Source organism: Hyalella azteca, unplaced genomic scaffold (assembly GCF_000764305.2).
Source record: "Hyalella azteca isolate HAZT.00-mixed unplaced genomic scaffold, Hazt_2.0.2 contig13709, whole genome shotgun sequence".
Lineage (NCBI taxonomy): Eukaryota > Metazoa > Arthropoda > Malacostraca > Amphipoda > Hyalellidae > Hyalella > Hyalella azteca.
Window position 1 is genome coordinate 446,835 of NW_025943621.1, and position 21,661 is coordinate 468,495.

General features: G+C 38.8%; 1 protein-coding gene and 1 pseudogene across 1 annotated transcript; both read left to right on the forward strand.

Moving 5' to 3' along the window:
* Nucleotides 1-1,589: 1,589 nt before the first annotated feature.
* LOC108664721 lies at nt 1,590-9,429 on the forward strand (annotated as a pseudogene).
* Nucleotides 9,430-12,662: 3,233 nt separating this feature from the next.
* On the forward strand, nt 12,663-18,471 carry LOC108664722 (glycoprotein 3-alpha-L-fucosyltransferase A-like). Its single transcript, XM_018151391.2, has 3 exons — nt 12,663-13,162; nt 13,600-13,742; nt 18,062-18,471. The coding sequence occupies exons 1-3, from the start codon at nt 12,665-12,667 to the stop codon at nt 18,276-18,278; spliced, it is 858 nt and encodes a 285-aa protein (XP_018006880.1). The 5' UTR covers nt 12,663-12,664; the 3' UTR covers nt 18,279-18,471.
* The last annotated feature ends 3,190 nt before the right edge of the window (nt 18,472-21,661 follow it).

The window sequence follows — 21,661 nt, forward strand, 5'->3', positions numbered from 1 at the left end:
GCTGGGATAATCGTGACAGGAGTTCACGGAACGCGGTCTTGTCACGAAACGCATGATGAGCGGATACGAATCAATGCCGGAACAAGATTGTATCCAGGAAACAATCACTGTTGCTGTGAACAATGTATTTCCAAACATACCTGAACTTGCTGTTAAGTTAAAGCAGCCTGAACAGTCATCAGTTGGGCCTGTATGGTTGTCGGAAGAAGTTCAAGTTTTCCATGAAGAGACTAGGGTATAAGTTCTCCGGAAGTAAACACTCGCTCATGTTGTTAGCCAACAGCTATCTGGTAAGGACCAAGTTCAGCAACTGTTGGAATTTTCACTGTTCCCGTGACAACGTTTTACCGATTTTCAGATTGGTAACCGTTAAGCACCAACTAAACCCTGTTTCAGATAAGAGGCTGCATGGACTAACTTTCTGCAGTGCTCCTATAAAAAGAAATTAGGAAAAGAAAAAAGTTCAGCAACTACACCTGCGGTCCACGAGGTGAAGGTTCAAGGTTCTTTGTCTAACACGGCAATGCGTAAATTGTTTTTAAGGATAATGCGATTTGTGGCAGAACCACTTTGGGTTTATTTCAATAAATTCGTTTGTATATAATCGGTTCGTTTATTCGTTTGCAGATTTCGTATAAATTCTTGATGAATCAATTTCATATAGTAAAATGAAATTTTATGAGCTCCTTCAGATTATCGTTGACATTCGTAAATTTTTACCGTCAATTTTTATTCTGTAGGATAATCGTCACATTATTATAAATATATCATTTACTTCTCAGAGCTTTAATAAATGTTAAGCAATTTGTTTTTGTTTTTGTGACATATTTTTTCAAGAAAGAAAATAGTGTTCTATATTTTGTACCTTCTTTATTGCGTATTGTGCAAAAAGTAACAAATCGATCTTGCGACCAGAAACTATCTAGAGCTATTCACGATGACACATTTTAATAGGAGAAGGGTTTTCAAGGACGTGGATGTTATCCCTACGTAGTTAAAGCTTTCGCTCGGTTATCTTTTCAGTCATAAGTTTAGGTCTAATCTCATTAGCAAAGAATATCCAGCCAATAATTTAATAATTTAACATTGTTTTAAACAGCGAAGATCAATCGAAATCAGTCGTTACTTTCATAATACAACACAACGGCCTGGAGTTTTGCATCTACAATATGTGTGACAAATACATTTTGGGTGATGGTTTAAGATCTAACCGAGGGGGTACGAATATGCAGTTGTACTTATAGCACGAGAACTTGAGAGACAAGTCCGAACTTTACATGGGATAATTTTCTGGGCCAACGAACTAAGTAAAATTGTAATATTATCATGTCGGAATATTGTTAATAATGTTTGAGAATAAATTGAAAAATGCAGCTGAATCATAATAAATTATTTTGAATTATTAACAAACTATGTGCATGATGATAGCTTGCGGAATAACTAAATAATAATTCTAACTCTAAAGACTTAACCCTAATTTTTATTTATATGAAAAATTAGAAAAATTAGGTAATCAATTTAAAAACAATGAGATTAAAAAAATATACGAACAATGCACATGTTCACAGTGAATGAATTTTCTGATCCAGATGCGCTTCCTCTGTCTGCCGCACTCCTGTCAGGTGGGGTGTAGGAAATTGGATTCTTCATCAGTCTTTATTGGCAAAAATTGATGAAGTTTCTGCATCGCATACGCAAAAGGAAAAACGACCCAAGAAAATTCCACAGAAATATATGTAAATTTTGGGAAGGAATTTCACAAGAGATTCAATAAATTTATGTGTAGAAGTCGGCAGTTGTGACAGAAAACCAATGGGATTCTTCAAGATTCCATTTAATAAATAGATAAAGCAATGCATGTAAGAACCACATTAATTCATTCCGAATATGTTTATGAATACATTTATTTTGAATTTCGAAGGATAAATATTAATTTTTTATATGAACTAGTCAGAGCTTTGAATAATTAATGACGGATATTACGAAGCCGTATATGAAATGAATATTTGTGTAGTTTTACCCATCGCAATCTCGCGTTTCTATGCTTTGTTCACCAAATGCTACAGGGATACGTAGTAGGAACGCGTTCGAATACATTGATTTATTTCATCAATAGCAAAGAAAATTAATTATATGTAATTTTGACGAAAAATTTACATGTTAATGCCTGGTTGGAAAAAATGTACTCTTAAAATTTAGGAAAACTGGAAAAAATAGGCTAGAAACGAATGGAAAAATGTTTAAATATTTGAAACAGATTTTGAGACATGCTATAATACACATGGAAACTATAATAAAAGATTCATGCAAGATTTATGAATGCTGGTATAATGCATTGAAATGGTAAGTAAAATAAAATATGAATGTATATTGAAAAATATAAGTATTCCTCGATGCATTAACCTTCTTGATGGGTGGAAAATTGTGGTAAAAATATGTTGATCGGTTGTCTTTACTCATAGAATAGAAGAGAAAATTTTGATATTCTAATCAAAATTTATGGATAATGATTGAACTATTATTCAGAAACCTTACAGTTAACGATTTCTATTTGTTATAACTTCTACGAAGCTGATTTTCTACACTTGTGTTCTTACATTTAAGTCTTTTCGAAAGAATATATTTATTTATATATAAGAAAATCGCATTTTGTGGTAAACCCACTTTGCCCTTAAACTTATTCAAGTTCAAATATTCCACTTTTTATTTAAGAATTTGTTTGTGGCAGGTTCTGCGGAGCATCCCTTGGAATGACGTGAAGATCAGAGTTATCGCCATCGAGATCATCTGGGCTTCTGAAGGTCCTGAAGGTATCAAAAAGTTCATGGAAGCCAGAGGCTTCGAGTTCATTAGACAACTTGATTTCGACTATCTTTTCTTCAACAAAAAACTCAGTGATGGTTTGAACAGGGAATTCAAAGTGTGAAGGCTGCAGAAACATTGCTAGAATTAGAAACGGTCAACTCACGTACTCGTGAATGCAAATCCTATATAACGTATAACAATCTAAATTTCGTAAAATAACTGAATTACAGTTCCAACACACGTTAGTATTGAAAATTTCCATGTTGTTAAAATTTTATAAAATAGGAGTAAAATTTTGTGAACTGTCATAAGATAGATCGGTTGATGACCTCACTAACAAAATTCGTGAACCGCATATAGGCTTCGGCCGAATAGTCACTACACTCGGCGCAAAGATATTCTGGGTCTGTTTGGCCATCCGTTCAAAATCAGTTTCAGGTCAGAATCCAACTTTATAGTCGCCTGAAAGAATGATATGGGTTGACCGAGTCGAGTCATACTGAGCTAGGAATTAAGCTGCCCAGAGGCTGCCTTTCGAACTTTGAGCCAAAGCGGACATATAGAAGCTGATTTACGAGCTTTTCGAGTCGTAGGCGGCCAAAATGAAGGGTTTCTCTCATTTCTTACTATTCCTGGGGCTTAAATAACAGTTGTAAGATTGCATCGATGCTTCAAGTAAACTCTTCTCCGACAAAAAACACAAAAATCAGGTTACAACCTTGTCTGCACGCTACCACGTTTGTCGGCACGCTACCACTCCTGTTTGAATGGTCCTCTTTGTCATTCAGTTCCCCCACTTGTTGCAATGTGCTCTCACCTGCAACACCACACCTATCATCATTTGACACGTTCACACACACGACAACTTGTTACTCACTGGTCAATTCTCTACCTCTGCCAAGTGTTGATTGGTCTCTCTTTAAATTGAGAACTGAGAGTCTTGTTGGAATAAAAAGCTTCACATGGCAGTTATTTTTCCCTTTGATGCTGTGACCTTCATTAAATGATTTTGTCAATACATTTTTCCGTCTGGCAATCGTTTAATTGTAGTCAAAACCTTGATTTTTTTTGAAAATTAGAATACGACAATTGTAATATGTCTTCGGCTGTATATTCCCGAGATTCTTTCCTTGTACTGTCATGCTACAAATGCATGCACGTTTACATGCATATGCACGCAAATTTTGTATGGGCGCGCAGCGGCTATGATCTCGGCAATATATACGGCTGAGTTTTTTTTAAATATTTAGAGTGCGATATTTATGTTGTTCCAAGCCCGTGGCGCCCATGATACAGGCGCTGCCGCGTGCGACCAGTCTATGAAACGCACCGCGGCCTCGAGTCGTTAATGTCCGTCGCGCTTGAAAAATGGACACTTCGTCGATGTCACGGAGATGATGCGCGGGGAAACCGTCCGATCGTCTCGACTTTAATCTACGTTAATGCGCCGGCGATACGCGTTTGATTTTTGACCGGGCTGCCAGCAACACGTCACAACATTTCAATATTCAGTAGCGCGTCAGGTCAGCATGGAGCTACAACCTGATCCCAGCGTGTGTCAAACAGCTAATAAATAAATAAATTTGTCATCCTTTTTATTACAATAATTTGATAGAACCGCAACACATTTGCATTAAATTTTGCGAATCAAAATATGAGCATAGGTAATTTCACGTTAAAGGGCAATAAATGTATGAAGTTTGATATGTTAGATCACAAAATAATTCGCACTCATTGCATTTCCACACCAATGTTAATTTGAATTACTTTCTGAAAAAAAAATTCAGTTACCCAAGATGGACTCCAAGGGTTGCCTTATGGATTTTTGACAAAATTATTTTATTGTGACATTCACGGAACAGTCTGAATTGTTTAATTAATTGTTACTCGTTCGCGCAGGATGAAGCTGGTCCGTACATTGAGGTGGAGAGCGTACAAGCTCTTCTGCGCGTGGCTGTTATGGTGCTCCGTCTTGTACGCAGTTTTCAGGTACAAAGTTACGCTTGTGGTTAGCTTTATACCCTTTCTGATTCTGTTAATTTTCTCTTTTTCCTCTGTTCATTTCTTCTGTATTTACGTGATGGGTTTAATTTTGTTTATATGACAAAAATTAGCTAATATAATTTTATAATAATAATCATATATCCTTGCGTAAAATAACACAGTTTTTCTAGTATATATTATTTACAATAAATCAGTTTTGTTAGTGTATAGGAGTAATATATCGGGATCGTTTTTGTTATGAGTAGTGTACGTAGTTATAGCTGCTCTCTGATTGCAGAAATAAGAGAGCAGCAGTTCATGTACAATTCATCACCTTTGTCGTGTACAATTCATAACTTTGTCGTGTACAATTCATGTACAATTCATCACCTTTGTCGTGGTATAGGATCACTCTAAATTGCTTGATTTGAAAATTAATTTTATTGTGTTTACTCTGGTTGCCAAAAACTAATTACTCTGATTCTAGAGAGCAAATATTGCCAACAATCGATAGCCGTCGTCACTAAAAATATTCCGTCCAAAAGTGGTTCATTCACTGTTAGAAAAAACGGTCCCACCGGCGTCCTAGTGGCCAGTCGCCCCGTGAAAATAAACTGTTTCGCCGTTTTCATTAGATGTTTTAAGGATTTCTGGTGTTAAATTAGAATAAAAACGGTGAAACGGCGTTTCTTTTCACGTGCCGACCGGCCACTGAAACGCCGGTAATACCGTTAACGGTCATTTTTCTAACAGTTGTTGAAATTTAGTACAGCCAAATTAGGCGATGAAAAACTTTGCATATAGCTGTAATTTTATCAATTTTGACGATCGATCTACTCAAATAAGTTAGCAGCATCGAACTATTTAGTTCGATGCTGATTGACAAATGAAATGAAGGTACGTATTTAGAATGAATTTACATTAATCGCATTTCACTGCGATGAATGTCATCATGATAACCTCATACAATTGAAGATAATGAACGTGATGTGGATTCTCTTAATGCAACGAACATAGTCACAGTAAAAATCTGAATAAATTGGACCACATGACCATTACCTGTAAAGGTGCATTGGAGAGCCCAGCTCTCCCGAATTCAATTCCTTGGATTTTCGCATACGTCGTGTAAATTCTGATGGTAAGTGAACCGTCCATATGGAACATGCATGCATAAAAAATGATACTCTAAGTTTCATGTAAAACTGCGAGATGATTGCTACAATTTGCTTGCAAAATTCATGTAAAAAGTTGGAAATCAGTTTATTTAAATTATGGAGGAAGGAATATGTAACTCACCTGATTTCATTCTACAAAACTGTTTATAGAGCACACTTTCATGTGTGGCCTAATTCTTCATAAAGAAAACCTGGTTATCGTCATAATATTAGGCATATTCGTTATATATTAGATAAACTAGCTTTTAAAGTAGGGATTAATGTAGTTGAGTCCAATATTTCTATAACGCAACAGTTTCACATGCGACAAATTGGATGCCTTATTTTCTCCTCTCTTGCGCATTATCAGGATTATTATCCTAACAAATGTCTATAGTTGCTCACTTAATACAATCAATGAACACGATAGGTATAGAACAGAAAATATAGTGATCAAAGCCATTTCCTTTAACCTTGTAACAAAGTAATTGGAACAATAACAAGTTATTTCAGAAATGGGGGAAGGGTATGATTGAAATCTCTTCTATTTTCAGCGCCCTTTGCTTTACCGAGGGCGTTCCCAACAATATCATCAAGACAATTCGGCTCTGAGTACACAGCCACCCAATCACATCTAAGCGCATTGCAACAATACATATAAACTAATGATGACCCAATACTAAAATGACCTAATTGTCACCATGAACAACAATAAGGTATTTTATAACATCCACCAACGTACAGCACACACACTCTCCGATCATATTTTCATAATAAAACCCATGTCTACAAACCCCATTGAAGTACTCATTCATTCTCTCTGATCCTTCCATCAAGCAATTATAGAAGCCCAATCAACGCATCCAATACTCACATAACCCGACATTAGATGAAATTTAGGCACACTAATATATAATGGGACAAAGCATATACGGACTTACATGAAATGTCAGTTCTCACTATAACATAGCGCATAATTCCCGGAATCAAGTCAACCCACAAAACATGCCAATAACATGCACAATATACAGACACTCTTCAATTGAAAATGTATAATAGTTAGTGGATTATATTTTCGGTAGGTGTTTAAGTTGCAGGATTGTGATGCCGTTGGCGACAAGAATTGAAACTAGTGTTCTGTTGAAATGTTTTAGTGTGCGCGAAGTTCTTAATTTTATTAACGGTTATGCGCCTAAAGCCTACTGGGTGAATTCGGCTAAGGTTTCCACCTTTGCGCAGACGAATAAGGTGTATGTTGTTGTTTACCCGGTCTTTAAGGTGTGGATGTGTTTGGTGTTGAAGTCTTCGCTATTTGTGTCTGGCCAGTGCTTGCGGAAGTTGTTTTCTTTTTGTTCAGGTGTGTCGCGTTGCGTATCGTTACGTGTGAGGTTTACAAGGCGTTGGGGCCTAGAATGCGCTTGAAGGGTTGACCAAAATTTTCAAGGGATTTGTTTGTTTTCATAGTGTTCACTAGATCCTTTTATGTTTGAATTTGGAGTTGATTGTAAGATGGAAGTCGGTCAAGTACTAATGCTAGACCGTGCATTTCAATGTATCGGAGAGTGGCTTGACATTTAACTGGGTTTGATGCTTCGGGTTTAATAATTGCCGTTGGATTTATGCCGGGAATAATGCAATGGATTACGGACGGGATTAAAATTAGTGTGGCGTTCTGTACGTATTTTATCCAGTTGCCTATGTCTGCGTCAATTTTCATTGGTATGGGTCAGGTTGTGAAAATACTGTGTGTATAATGATGGTGTTCTTCTATAACAGGCTCAGTTTTTTCTATTAAATGATTTGAAGGGACTAATGCATATTTTTACGGGATTTTAATGAAATGATTATTGAAATGTGGTCTGACGGTTCAATGGGCCCTGATGCATTAAAATTTCATATCAGTTCTACTCCCATGCATCCCACCAATACCCGGCTAATTGTGCAGGTATTCTCGCACGACGAATTTCTGGCCCTCTTACACAGAGAGTGGTCGGCTTCTGATGCAGAAGTTCAACACGACAGATGGCTCATCGTCAAGAAACTACAACTTTCTAATGGCAAAACCCTTGGTTGACAACTCACCTTCTCTACCCGACTCAGAATATGCCAAGATACTGCAGAGCGAAATTCCTAATTTGCCTATCAGGTACTGGCAGTCACTGAACAACAAATTTCCTGCCAAGAATGCCACATGTGCCATATTCCCCTCGCTCATTGATTTGCAATTTAATAATGTGTACTGGCAAACTTTGAAGACATCAAATGGAACTTTCCACCTCTACGGTGCTTACTACGATAACAGAACTCTATTAGCTATGGAACCGGTTGTGAGGATGCTTGGTATGATTAATAGAATTGAGCCAACAGTGCAAACAATTTGCCAGTTGTGGTTTGATGGATTGGAGGCTCCTGTTTTCGCCGAGGTTTTTAGGTATCAGTTCGTTTGGGTAAAAGAGTGGGGAAATCACAAAAATGGAATTTTCCAGCCTTACTTGTGGTCTTGCAAAATTCCTGTTGACTATCGCCATCTTGTACCAGAATCAGTGTCACTCGTTGAAAAACCTTGCGACATGGCCGTCACTAACTTGATGGTAATCAACAACTTGCCTGAGGGCGGAAAAAAGGTGATTTTGCGGTGTGCGTGAAGGGCCTTGATTTCCCGAAAGAAGATTTAAGTGTGAGACTCGTGGAGTGGTTCGAGACGCTGCGCCACCTCGGTGCCGAGAAAATATTTCTCTATGAACTGGAAGTTCATCCGAACATCACAAAAGTTTTGAATTACTACAAGAAATTGGGTTTGGTAGAGGTGACATCGATCACTCTACCGGGCTATCAACCTAACATCAAGGGAATTAGACACATGTATTTGATGAACAGAATCACGAATAAATATCAAAACGAGTTAATTCCATACAACGATTGTCTGTATAAAAACATGAACAAGTTCAAGTTCATAGCTCTGCTGGACATTGACGAAATTATCATGCCAAAGGGAAGCAATATGCTATGGAAAGACCTAATGGAAAACATTACAAGGAGAGCACAAGGAGGACAAAACATCGAATATTCATCATACGACTTTCGCAATGTATACTTTTTTGACACGCTGAAAACGAGAAACGCAGATCACGCACGCCCCGAAGACATACCTCACTACATGCACATGTTTCAACACATTTACCGAGCGATGAACCACACGCCACCTGGTCATTATATCAAGTGTTTTCATAATACAGAGCGGGTGATGACTTTACACAATCATTATCCACTTGCTTGTATAGGTGGCGGTTGCTTATCTTACCCTGTTGACACCGACGAAGCGCAACTCCAACACTACCGAGCGGACTGCGTAGCCGAACTCAGGAGTAAGTGCGACGGTTTCAAGAATTTTAACGTGCGCGACGATGCGATCTTGAGGCACAAAGACCCTATCATATCCAGAGTTATCGACAGCCTCAGTGCTTTGGGGTTCTTCTAGTCAGAGGTGCATTCTATTTTAAGAACGGCTGCACCTATTCGCATAATAATTTTTTCATATTATAAATGTTACAATTTCCAAAAACTTGATTGAATGCAATGCACAATTTTGAGCACTTATGCACCTTCTGAATTTGTGGCTCCGTCTGAAACGAGTATTTCCGTTATTGTTTTAGGGTTGTTTTTCAATTCAGTTTATGGGGGGGGGGGTGGGTTAAAAGCTTGAAATATCAGCGTCGATTGCTTGGTTTGCACTCTCGTTGTTCACCAAGATTTGCTTGCAGGTCTAGAGTTCGGTTTTTAAGTAACCAGCGGAAGCGCTTTACTTTATTACACAGTCAACATGGGGCCCATGGGGCCCAGGTGCAAGGCTCAGTGGTGGCCTCACAGCTGCTGCTAAGCTGAACCTCATCTTAAACCTATCCAGGCACTAGGCAGTCAGCTGTTACCGGGGATGGTTGTGTGGAGAATTGTGCTGTGTTCGTATCAACTAAAGAAAAATATAACTCAGTACTCACTGCAGTAAGTGACAGAGAGCGCATTTTCTCGTCGACGAAAACTTGAGGTCACGGACGGACGGACGGACGGACGGACGGACGGACAGACAGACAGACGGACATGGCGAGCACAATAGTGCATTTTTTCCATAAATGGGAAAATGCACTAAAAACGAGTGATATCTAGTGTTATTTTTTGGATTTGAATATTAATATGCAACTACTAATTTGTCGGGTTGAAATAGTGTATATCGAGAATTGCAGGGAATTTACATTGTGAAGCCTTATCCTTGATATACTTGTTTCTAATTTCGAGTGCTAGCTGAAATCGAAATCACTGATTAACCAGTGAAAAATAAACGATTTTTCTTTCAAGTAATATTTTTGAGTGACAAATTCTTCGATGCCAAAAGGAAGGGCTGGTTTTCTCATATATTCAATAGTAAAAAGAATTAAACCGAGATTTTTAAATTCATGACGAATCAAAGACGATGAAGATCAAACGCTGAATTGTTGTTGTTGGAAAATGTAGCGCCGGTCGTACGTGCCGTTAGGTATTCTCTAAACGTTAAATAATCATAAATCAGCTGCTAGTGAAGCACTTCATTTACTGCGGTCAATCTAAAGAAGAAAACTTGCATTAATATCTGTCTTCAGCTAGAACTGGTCGACCAATTGCAGATTTAAATTCCGAGCAACCTTGGTTACTAGAAATAAAACGAAATACAGAGAATGAAATCGAAGCTGCATGTTCCAGCTGCCACTGACATGAGGCTATAGCTGTTTATGGACATATGTTGCGACGTAATAGGCTGAGATTTGGATTACACCAAGACATGTTGTGCTCTATCGTTCAACAACGGTCCACCACCTCCTTCTCGTGCAAAATAAAAAAGCAACCTCACCCAGTGTGATACTCCCAACCCCACCAGAGTGACACTACCAATCTCAACCAGAGTGATACAACAAATCTCAACCAGAGTTATGCTACCAACCTCAACCAGAGTGATAGCCTACTTCCAACCTCAACCAGAGTGATACTTCCAACCTCAATCAGAGTGATGCTGCCAACCTCAACCAGAGTGAAACAACCAACCTCAACCAGAGTGATACTGCCAACCTTAACCAGACATGAACTTCCAGCCTCACTTCAACTACAGTGTGGCTTTCGATCGCAACGACACTTATGCTCTTTATTTGATGGCATTTTTCGAAGCAATTCGTCAGCTAATTACTTAAAGTACACGTAGCTCCTTCCGATAAGGTCGAAAAATGATTGGAACCATTTTTTTCATAAGTTAAACTGCCTAAATTTCTATAGTTGTTTCTTCCAATGCATTTATTCAAGTTCATTTGTATATTATTTTTATTTCTCTTATATTAAATATTTTTTGCTAGGTACCACGTAAAATAAAATTTTAGGTTTTTAGAGGTAACCGAAGACTTTATGAAGTGAAATTATTATGTTATTGTTATTATAACATGGAATCGACACCCACTAATGCCGCTCTATCAACCGCCACAAACGGTTTAAAAAGTTCTACTGCTTTTGCGTTGCAGCGGTTGTGCAATAATTGAGGATTGACTGTGGCGGAGATTATGCCGTAGACGTCCAGGTTGAATTAATTCAAGGCTGATAAATTAATGAATGAATATATAACTTCTAAGTGTATCTTCATCAGCGCTAAGACGGACGAATTCACGCCAGTTTTTTGCAGCCTCATGCTGGCTCTGCTGTATGGTATAGTTTGGATGTAATAGTGAGACAAATTGGATAATGGACACTCTACTAGTGCTACCGCTGCATCGAACTATTGCAGTGCAAATAAATAAAGCGCGATTCAAGTTAATGCTAGAGTAATTTCGTCGCGACGTCATCGATGCATTTTTTAAATGACGTCACGGAGTAGTACGAATTGTCCCGATCATATCAAAAGTCTGCAGGGTCTCACGTATATTTTAGTGTTTTTTAAGGCGATGCGCACATACGTTTTTGGTCAACAAATTGAAGATCTTAATGTGTGATTCATAATTTTAGGCGTCTGCTAGGTCAGTTTACATTAATTGTCTTATCTCATTTTCAGAGTGCTTCGGAAATCTCAATTTACTGTATTTCTATTGGAAAGATATTACGTTATAATGTCAACACATACAAAGAAACACGCTTCAATTTGATACTCTCATAGTCGCCTTCCGATGTACGTGATGCTTCGCAAGACGAAAGAGTCAGTATTGGGACTACTGCGGCGTCCATGTAGCGGCAAGCATCTTGTTGCTCTAATAGGGGCGGCTGCACTTCTCATTTGGCTCGTGTTTTTAGTGGCTGGAGATTATCCAACATTGAGGTATAGCTCAGAAACTAATGTACTGTACTTGGAGGAAGTTCCTGATGATGACGAAAATGGGACCAGGGGGATCGATGGTCTAGATAAGCCGGAACTTAAGATCAATCCAAAAACAAAATTGGATGTGGATGCTGATAGAGAAAATAACGACGCTGACTACAACTGGAGGAACCTTACTTCAGCCGAGATCAGTCGTTTGTCAGTACTCGGTCGGCGCATGTTCTTGAACGAAAATATTGGCGCTAAACAAGATAGAATTTTCACGATCCATATCTGGAATCATAAAGAATTTTCCGGTGAACTTGATGAACGATTTTTCAAAGTCGGCTCTTCTAAGAAATTTGATCCATTTGAAGATTGTTCTGTGACTAACTGCAAAGTAACATCACCAGATGGTGACATCATGGCGGCCGACATCGTGCTGTTCCACATGCACCTTATCCCTGGTCCTCCAGTTGACGTACCAAGAGCCCCCGGACAGCTCTGGGTGTGGTTGGCTGACGAAAGTCCCTATCACGTAATGATGGTGTCGAGTGACCGCAACCTAAGCCATTTCAACGGGTTTTTCAACTGGTCGATGACCTACCGAATGGACTCAAGTGTGCCAACACCATACGGACGAACTGTTGCCCTGCCCAAAGAAAAGTATGTAGAGGCATTAGAGGATTTTTATAAATTGAAGACGAAAAATATATCCTTGATGGGCTCTAATTGCGGAGGCAGCAACGGACGGTACACGTACTTGGCCGAATTGCAGAAATACATCGAGATTGACGTGTATGGCGGGTGTGGGCCGCTCAAATGCGAGGGACATTTTTACACAAACTGCGACAAGTTGGACGATTATAAGTTCTACTTGGCGTTCGAAAACTCAAACTGCGACGACTACGTGACAGAGAAGGTGAGTTTTTGATATTTTAAGTGATTCTTCTCGTATATCTTGGCTTACTGCATCACGCAAAACAATGAATGGGTCATGTTGAACATAAGTGTCACATTTTTTCAGTACTAAATGACACTCTTGCATGGTGGGCAAAATAGATCAGCAGAATGACCCACACAAAAGCAAAGGATGAGTAGCCTTTTGGACAATGTCTCACTCATTTCATTGGGTGTGAAATATAGCACGGCAGTACACGATATGAAAAGAAAAAGAAAAATTCCACACTGTTCATTAAGGGTTCAACGTTATTTTGCAGGCTTTTTTTATGGTCTTTTGCCTACATCTGTTTCGTTTCATCGATTTGTTTCCCCATTCAGGTTGAACTCAACGTTGCGATCTAATGGTTTACTACATGAATGGCTCAAAGAGTTAATTGATGTTTCAATTGAGGGCAGGTGTGGTGGAACGCATTGAACAAGTCTGCTGTACCTGTGGTGATGGGGGCGCCTAAACACAATTATCAGAAGCTGCTGCCCCCGAACTCTTTTATTCACGTCGATGACTTCAAAGGCCCCGAACATCTGGCACAACACCTACAGTAAGTGCATTTCTAGTTGTAGATATTCTTCCTCATGTGAAAGTTATTTTTAATTACAAAACGTTATATTTGGAAATACTGAACGATTTTCATGGACAGCTCCATTTGAAGTAGTGCTTAGCGTTTTTTCAGGATGACAGTCGTTAGTCGTGAACTTATGGCCTAAATGCAAGAATATCTTGGCGCCAGCGCAGGATTTGATGAAGGATCGCTTCAGGATATTACGTTGAATCGCTAACTTAAATTGATCAGTTCATCTCCTTATGCAGATTTTTGAGTTAGTTTATTTTACCTTCAATTGTATTGCCACAGCTTGCTAGATAAATTAGACGAATTAATCATGTAAATTACTAGTCAAACCCATTAGTTTAGTTGCAAATAAGGTAAAGAAAGGACCTAAAACAATGTCATGTAAAAATTATAGACATGACTGAGACATTTTCATTATTTGCCGAAAACCTGACCAGAAAATAATATTTTTATATTAAGGATAGACTGATCGAGCGCCGCTCATTCTATCCTTACGGAGTTCGTCAAATCTTCAACATTGGGTTAAAAGTAGAATGGAATAAATATAATCTACCAATTATCAATGATATTGTTGATTGGTGGATTCGAGAGTGTGTTCCTGGTTAGATGCTTGTTTACATATAAGTTTGATGAAGTTGGCTGGATCTGTGGGCGGGGGTAAGACGTTTAAGTATTGTGAGATAGTAGCTGTATGGAGTGTTTGCTATTTGTCTGGGTGCAAGGGGTTAATGCTGAAAGTGATGGCAGGAGCTGAGGGATTGTAGAGTGCAGATGCGAGGAATTGGGTGCCTTACATATCTAGGTGATTTGACTGATTTCTAGAAAGAAGACTTTGGTTTCTGCGTAGATGTGGCTGGATGGTGAGGTTTGGGTGCTTCCAAGTTCAGCTCTAAGTCTTGTCTTTTGTATGGTTTGTAGGTGGCTGTGAGGTGCGGGTGAAATTAGGGATGCCCATGCTGGGCTGGCATAGCCCTTCACTGAGTGTATATATTGTTTGTACACTAGCGTGAGGGTTTCTTTGCTTTGTCCGAATGTTGTTTCTGTGAGTGCGCTGAGTGTGTTTAGCCTAGGTCTGCATTTTGTTTTGATGTCCTGTATGTGTGGCCCGAAAGACATGGAAGTGTTGTAAGTGACACCTAGAACCTTGGTTTCATGTGTGTGTGGTATGATGGTGTTGTTTAGAGTGACTGTGGATCTGTGTTGATGCTTCTTTGTGTGGCTTGTTAGTAGTGTGCTTGTTGATTTGGTGGGGGGCTACTTTGAGTCTGTTGCGTGCTAGCAGCCCTCAGCTGTGTGATGTAAGGATCGTACTTGTGTGGAGCATGTGTTAGCATTGATGTGTGTTGATGTAATTAATGTGATATCGTCTGCGTACGAAAAAATGTGAATGTGGTCAATTGGAGCTGGATTATCATGCATGTAAAGATTAAAAAGGGCTGGTGAGAGGAATGATCCTTGGGCACTCCTTTCGGTGTGTTCTTTGTGTGTGATTAGGTGTAACTACTAGGCTTAGAATTGAAAAGCGGAGAACGCCTGTCTGTCGATAAACAATATGATAATATCTATGGGAGATTAATTAATTCAAATTACTGCTTAACAACAACATTGCTATTGGAAGTTTCTGAATATTTTGATTTTTGTCCCCGATCATCGTGCTAGTCTGGGAAAATGTAATTCATAAGTCGCGGACTGACGAGATCTATATTTGCTTCTCCATGATCAGTTTCCAAAGCTAAAACTCGTCTAAAATTATTGAAGAGAGGCCTGCTGTGGAGTTTCTTTTTCTGAGCCACGGTGAGCTTCGACAATGATGGTTTTTCATCCGCAGAGCCATGCCAGTGCGCAGCAGGTCTCACGCAAATTTACTGCCGGACTCGCGGCCGGCCTCGTGGCCAATCTCCAAATTGAATGACCAAGTAATATCTCCCGAACTAATTAACGCAGATCGATGGAACCTGGTACACGTATTCATTACAACCTAACGGTGATGATTGGCCCATGCAAATTTTTTCCATTTCACCTTCATTTGTTAATTATACGGCAATTTGAGCCGAAATTTGCAGTGACCAAGAAATTTCTCTACAACTGCAGACCATATTTGAACGAAACTTTGTATAAGCATTTCTAGCCTCCCAACGATGATGTTTAGCTCGAGACAATTTTCTTGATATTACCTTCGTTTGCGATTTTTTTTATTTCAACTTCATTCGTGAGATATACAACAAAACGGGCCAAATTAAATTCGCAGTGACCTAGAAATTTCTTCCAAACTACGGAACAGATTTGAACGAAACTTTGAATATTATTCCTAACCCCCTAACGGTGATGTTTAGCTTGTGACAATTTTTTCTATTTATCCTTCATTCGCGAGTTATACGGATACACGGAGAAATGGCAGGCATTTCTGAAACTGATTTTCAAATTTGCGTTGAGTGTGCAAACTCGCCGTATAACTAGCAAACGAAGGCAAAATCGAAAAAATTGTCACGAGCTAAACATCACCGTTGGGAGGTTAGAAATGTATAATCAATAATTCGTTCGATCCTGTTCAGTAGTTTACTGGGTCCGCCATATTTATGGCAACGCATGTTTTTTGTTATTTCTCAATGAAACAAACAGGTGCATTGTTTTTTTATTGGATGAGCTAGTAGCCAAGAATTACCTAAACAATTCTCAGACATATTCATTCATTATGACCATCCTTATTTTTAATTACGGCCTCCAATCTACGCGGGAAAGTTTCACAGGAGACACGCAGCATTTCTTGAGGGATCAAGTCCCATTCTCGTGTCAATTTAGACTTCAAACTATCCAAAGAATCATGAGGTGTTCTGCAGACCCTACTCTCTAAAATAGCCCACGCAGAAAAGTCGAGAGGATTCAAATCAGGGCTTCTTGATGGCCATTCACTTTTACTAATGAACGCTATGTTTTGGGTCATGTTTGAGCTATGGGATGGGGTTGTTGAAAACTCCATGGTGAGCCGTTGAAGCGTTTACGGGCCCAAGGTAACAACACAGCTTCCAAAATGTCCGAAATGTATCGCTGACTGTTCAATTTCACTCCTGAGGGGACAAAAACGAGTGGGGACCTCGTAGTGGCGGTTACCGCGGCCCAAACCATCATGGACATGGGATTTTGACGTCGTGTTGCTGTTCTGGATGCCACAGATAAATCCCGACTACAATCTCTGTCATTTTGACGGTTAACGATTTGTTCAATATCAAATTTTTTCTCGTCACTGAACACCAAGTTGGGCAGCGTGCCATCCTCAATGAGATACAGAATGTGCTGTCATCTTTCGAGCCTCATTCGTTCATGACGGTTTGTTAGTTCATGCCTTGTTTGCATCTTGTAAGGGGAGGTTTTGAGGTCATCTTTCAGGACTCTACGCATTGATGTCTGACTAACTCCTGCTTCTGCAGCCAATTTTGCAGCTGAACGACGAGAGTTTCTCCTCAACTTCTCCCTCGTGTTTTTGACCAATTGTTTTGTTCGGACACTTCGTTTCCTTCATTGACCAGGTCGATTGCATGTTTCGCCAGTTTCGTTGAATTTTTTTACCACCTTCCACACAGTTTCACTACGAATTTGGAGCTTTTTTGCAATGACTGAATTACTCTCGCCCTTTTCATGAAGGGTTGAAATTGCATTTCTATCTACTGCCATACGTAATAGTAAATTTTGACACCTTAGACTTCTGCACTGTAAAATATATGAATTAATAGATGATATTAAGCTTCATTATAAAAGAAAAGTCTCCTAGAAACCACTTTATTTTTATATAGCAAACATCCGTTGCCATAAATATGGTGGACTGTATAAGAAATTTCTTGGTCACTGCAAGCTTCGGCCAGAATTGCCGTATTAATTCACGAATAAAGGTGAAATTGAAACAATTTTTACGAGCTAAGCATCACCATGAGGTCCTAATGAATACGTGTACCAAGCTTCATCGAGCTGCATTCATTAGTTTGAAAAATATTCCTTGGTCACTGAATTTGGGTATTGGCCGTGAGACCGGCCGCGATTCCGGCCGCTAGTCCGGCCGTAAATTTTTCCGACACCTGTACGCGCAACCAGTATGTTAGTCGCTCACCAAGTTCACCAATGCATTTCAATATGAAAAATTACGCAGTTCAGTACGGAATAAAACACCAAATTAACCCTCTTTCCTATCAACGTTAGTTGAACGAAAGTATGTGACATCTTTCAATGGCGTACTCATGCTAGACTTCCGCTTCGCCTCTCTTATCCGATGATTGCTACATTTTGTGTTTTCATTTCAGGTACCTTTTAGACCATCCTGCTGAGTATCAGAAGTACCACTACTGGAGGAGACGGTACCGGGTACTCAACGAACACGGGTTCTTCCAGTCTCCCGTGTACCACATGTGCAGACTTTGCGAGGCTCTCAACTACAACGACAAGACCGACCAACGAGCTGACTTGGAGCATTTCTTCGACAGCAACGAGCACTGTTACGCTGTAAAGAAAAGCGATTAAATAATCATTGGAGCCATCCTTCGACGGCAACGAGCACTGTTACGCTGTAAAGAAAAGAGATTAAATAATCATTGAAGCCATCCTTCGACAGCAACGAGCACTGTTACGCTGTAAAGAAAAGTGATTAAATAATCATTGTAGCCATCCTTCAACAGCAACGAGCACTGTTACGCTGTAAAGAAAAGCGATTAAATAATCATTGAAGCCATCCTTCGACAGCAGCGAGCACTGTTACGCTGTAAAAAAAAAGCGATTAAATAATCATTGGAGCCATCCTTCGACAGCAACGAGCACTGTTACGCTGTTCAGTAAATCGATATATGCTGTTCAGAAAATAATATATAAAGTGTGTTTCAATGTATCTATTAATTTTTGGCTAAAACTGCATCCCATGCTCGGTTTATTCTTAGATTTGACACCAAGTCGTTCAGTCACGTGACATGACACAGACTATAACACTCGTCGCAAGAATGTTTATCACGTGAACCACGAGTCGACCAGGAAGATGAGACCACCATTAAATTGATAGTCTGGTCATCTTATGAATTTGGACTGTCGGTGCCGCTAACGGTTAATAACGTTGAACCCGAGATGGTACATATGCGCATCACGAAGTGTGTTTATCCGGGATGTAGTTATACATACATCACTGCATATAGTCCCATTTCAATTATTTCGACACTTTTTTCAAAGATTTTACCGTACTAGTTCGGATTTATTATCACGCTATACATATTATTCCGGTAGTAGAATGCTTAGGACAAATGAAATATAAATCCTCAATTTGTGCATTTCGCAATAGTACAAAAAATATAACTCAGTACTCACTGCAGTGAGTGACAGAGAGCGCATTTCTCGTCCGTCTCGTGAAGTCTCGGACAGACAGACAGACGGACGGACATGGCGAGCAAAGTAGTGCATTTTTTTCATAAATGAGAAAATGCGCTAAAAATGAAATAATTATGCAAGAAGGAGCAAATCGGAGTCAACATGTTTTATTGATTAGATGATGGCAGGACATGCTGGCATGTTTACTCGTTCTTTAATTGATACATAATTGGTCAGGTCGTTACTTGGTTTCGGTGACCAGGGCAGATGGGGAATTTAGGTTATAGTGTTTCACTTATTAATAATCTTATTGCGTCGTAATATCAGAAGGAATTTATGCTTAAAGTTCCTATACACTCACGTGTGCTTTAATGGTCGTGATCAGAACATCACCTTTAATAATCAATGATCAATTTAATGATCAATCATTGTTTGGATTTCATCACATCAACGTCAAATTATACGTACGTTGGAATGACGTCGCGTAACTTATACATCCGGGTTTTTGAACACCGTGGCAGGAGCTATCGTTCTAACTTGCCTCTCTCCAAGCCTCCGCATTCTTCCGTGCGCCTCCATGCTGAACAGTGCGACGTGGCTGTGTCTGAGAGTGATTTCAGGATACTCGGTTCCACATCTGGCTGCTCGGATTTGAGAATTTTGGAGTCTCTATATATCTTCAAACGAAAACCTGTTTCAATAATGCGTTTAGTTCATATAATCTGGAAATAGTGAATCGCTAGGATTTTATATTCTTGTCGTAGCCCTAGGACTAAGTTGTTCCAATTTAGTCCTGTTTATTTCGATATAATGCTAGGTCTTGTTTAGGTTTTATATCTGTCATTGAATTTTGACTTATAAAATGATTTTATTAATTTTTAGTTTAGTCGAACTGATGATGGAGCTGGACTCCGAAACGTTTTCAATATCGATATGGTGAATTTTCTTGGCGTTTTCTTTGCTTTAAAATTCCTAATGGGTTAGTTATTTTGATTATTGATCGAACAACTAGTTCAATTCAAATGGTATTCAAAAACTAATACACCGCGACTTTCTTATTTTCTCAACTTTCCATACCAAGCACTCTGAATTTTAAATTTTGCTCAATTCTCACTAATGGGATCCCGTCTCGCATGGTGTTTACTTAAATCAAGAAATTTATGCCTGAACCATATACTGAAGTTATTCCCCAATGTGAAGATAGAACCTTTGTTTACTGTTCATTCCCATGCTTCGGCCCAGCATCTGAAACCATGTCTAAATATTTGAAAGTTTTAGTCATGAGGGTACTTTCTAAATGTCAATCTACGGATATTGTTAATGAATTATTTCAAGATCAGCTCTTTTTTCAGGTATAAAAAAACACTCCTTGACTAATGCCATCGTCACTAATTTACAATTTCAGTTATGCGCAATGCGCATCAGCGTACGTCGCTATGATGTCACTCAACTTGTATTCTAGAGTTGCTGAGCATAAAGGAAGGAGTTATCGTCTAGGAAATTTACTTGCATCTTCCCCTCATTTAGCAGTTGGAATTCATGCCGAGAAGTACGGTATCCCGGTGCCCGACGCGACTACAAAAATTCAACTTCTATACTAGCGATCTTTCTAACTAACGAATTTTATGGCCTTTATATTCTCAAACAGAAGCCTAGTTTAAATTCCTCTCTCAGTTCCCATCCATTTGAGATTGTTAGCTGATAGGTAAGTTTTGCTATCTTATTTTGGGCAGATTTGTCTTTTTTTACAAATTTTAGGTTTTAATGTTTGCATTTGAATTTTATAATATATATACAATGGTAGTATTTTCTTTCTAGGTTGCCGAATTGGCGATGGTGCTGAACTCTGAATTGTTTTACTTCATAAAGATATTTTAAATTTCTGTGTCCTCTCCCTAGTTTTTAAATTCCTTTTTCATGTTGTCAAAACAATACGCGTGCTGAAGAGTCCAGCAGCGGAGAATTATGATGATCTTAATCTATGCTGCGGGCGCTGGAAACTTCGTTATCCGTCAGAACGAAAAATGTGATGGCAAGGGATGCATTTTGGATAGAAATTTATTCTTCTTGATTTAAATTTCTAGTTTAAAGGAAATATGTTAACTTTTATTATTTTTGTAACGAAACTTTAGTATCACTGGAATCTGGACTTTGGGCTGAAAAATCGTTTTAGTTTCAAAATAGTTTGGGAGTCTAATTAATTTGCGAAATTGTTGATGGAATTTTACTCCGGTTGTTCATTTACAAAAACTCCCAAATAAAGGCAGAGGTAATAATGAAAACTCACAGTTGTTCTAAGATTTGTTAATAAATTAGTTTTCAATAGGAATGGTCGAGTTGCGGACAACAACTGACTAATTAAAAAAATTTCTCTGATTTTCATAGATGCAAACATAAACACGAATGTTTAGTAACAATGGTCAATTAGTATGTGAAAATTTGATAGCATTTTCTAATTTGAAAAATAGACAAAGATCTTTATTTGTAAGGTTTCAACGCATTTATGTAAATTACCAATATGATGGTTATAAATTGTTATACTGTAAAATAGTTAT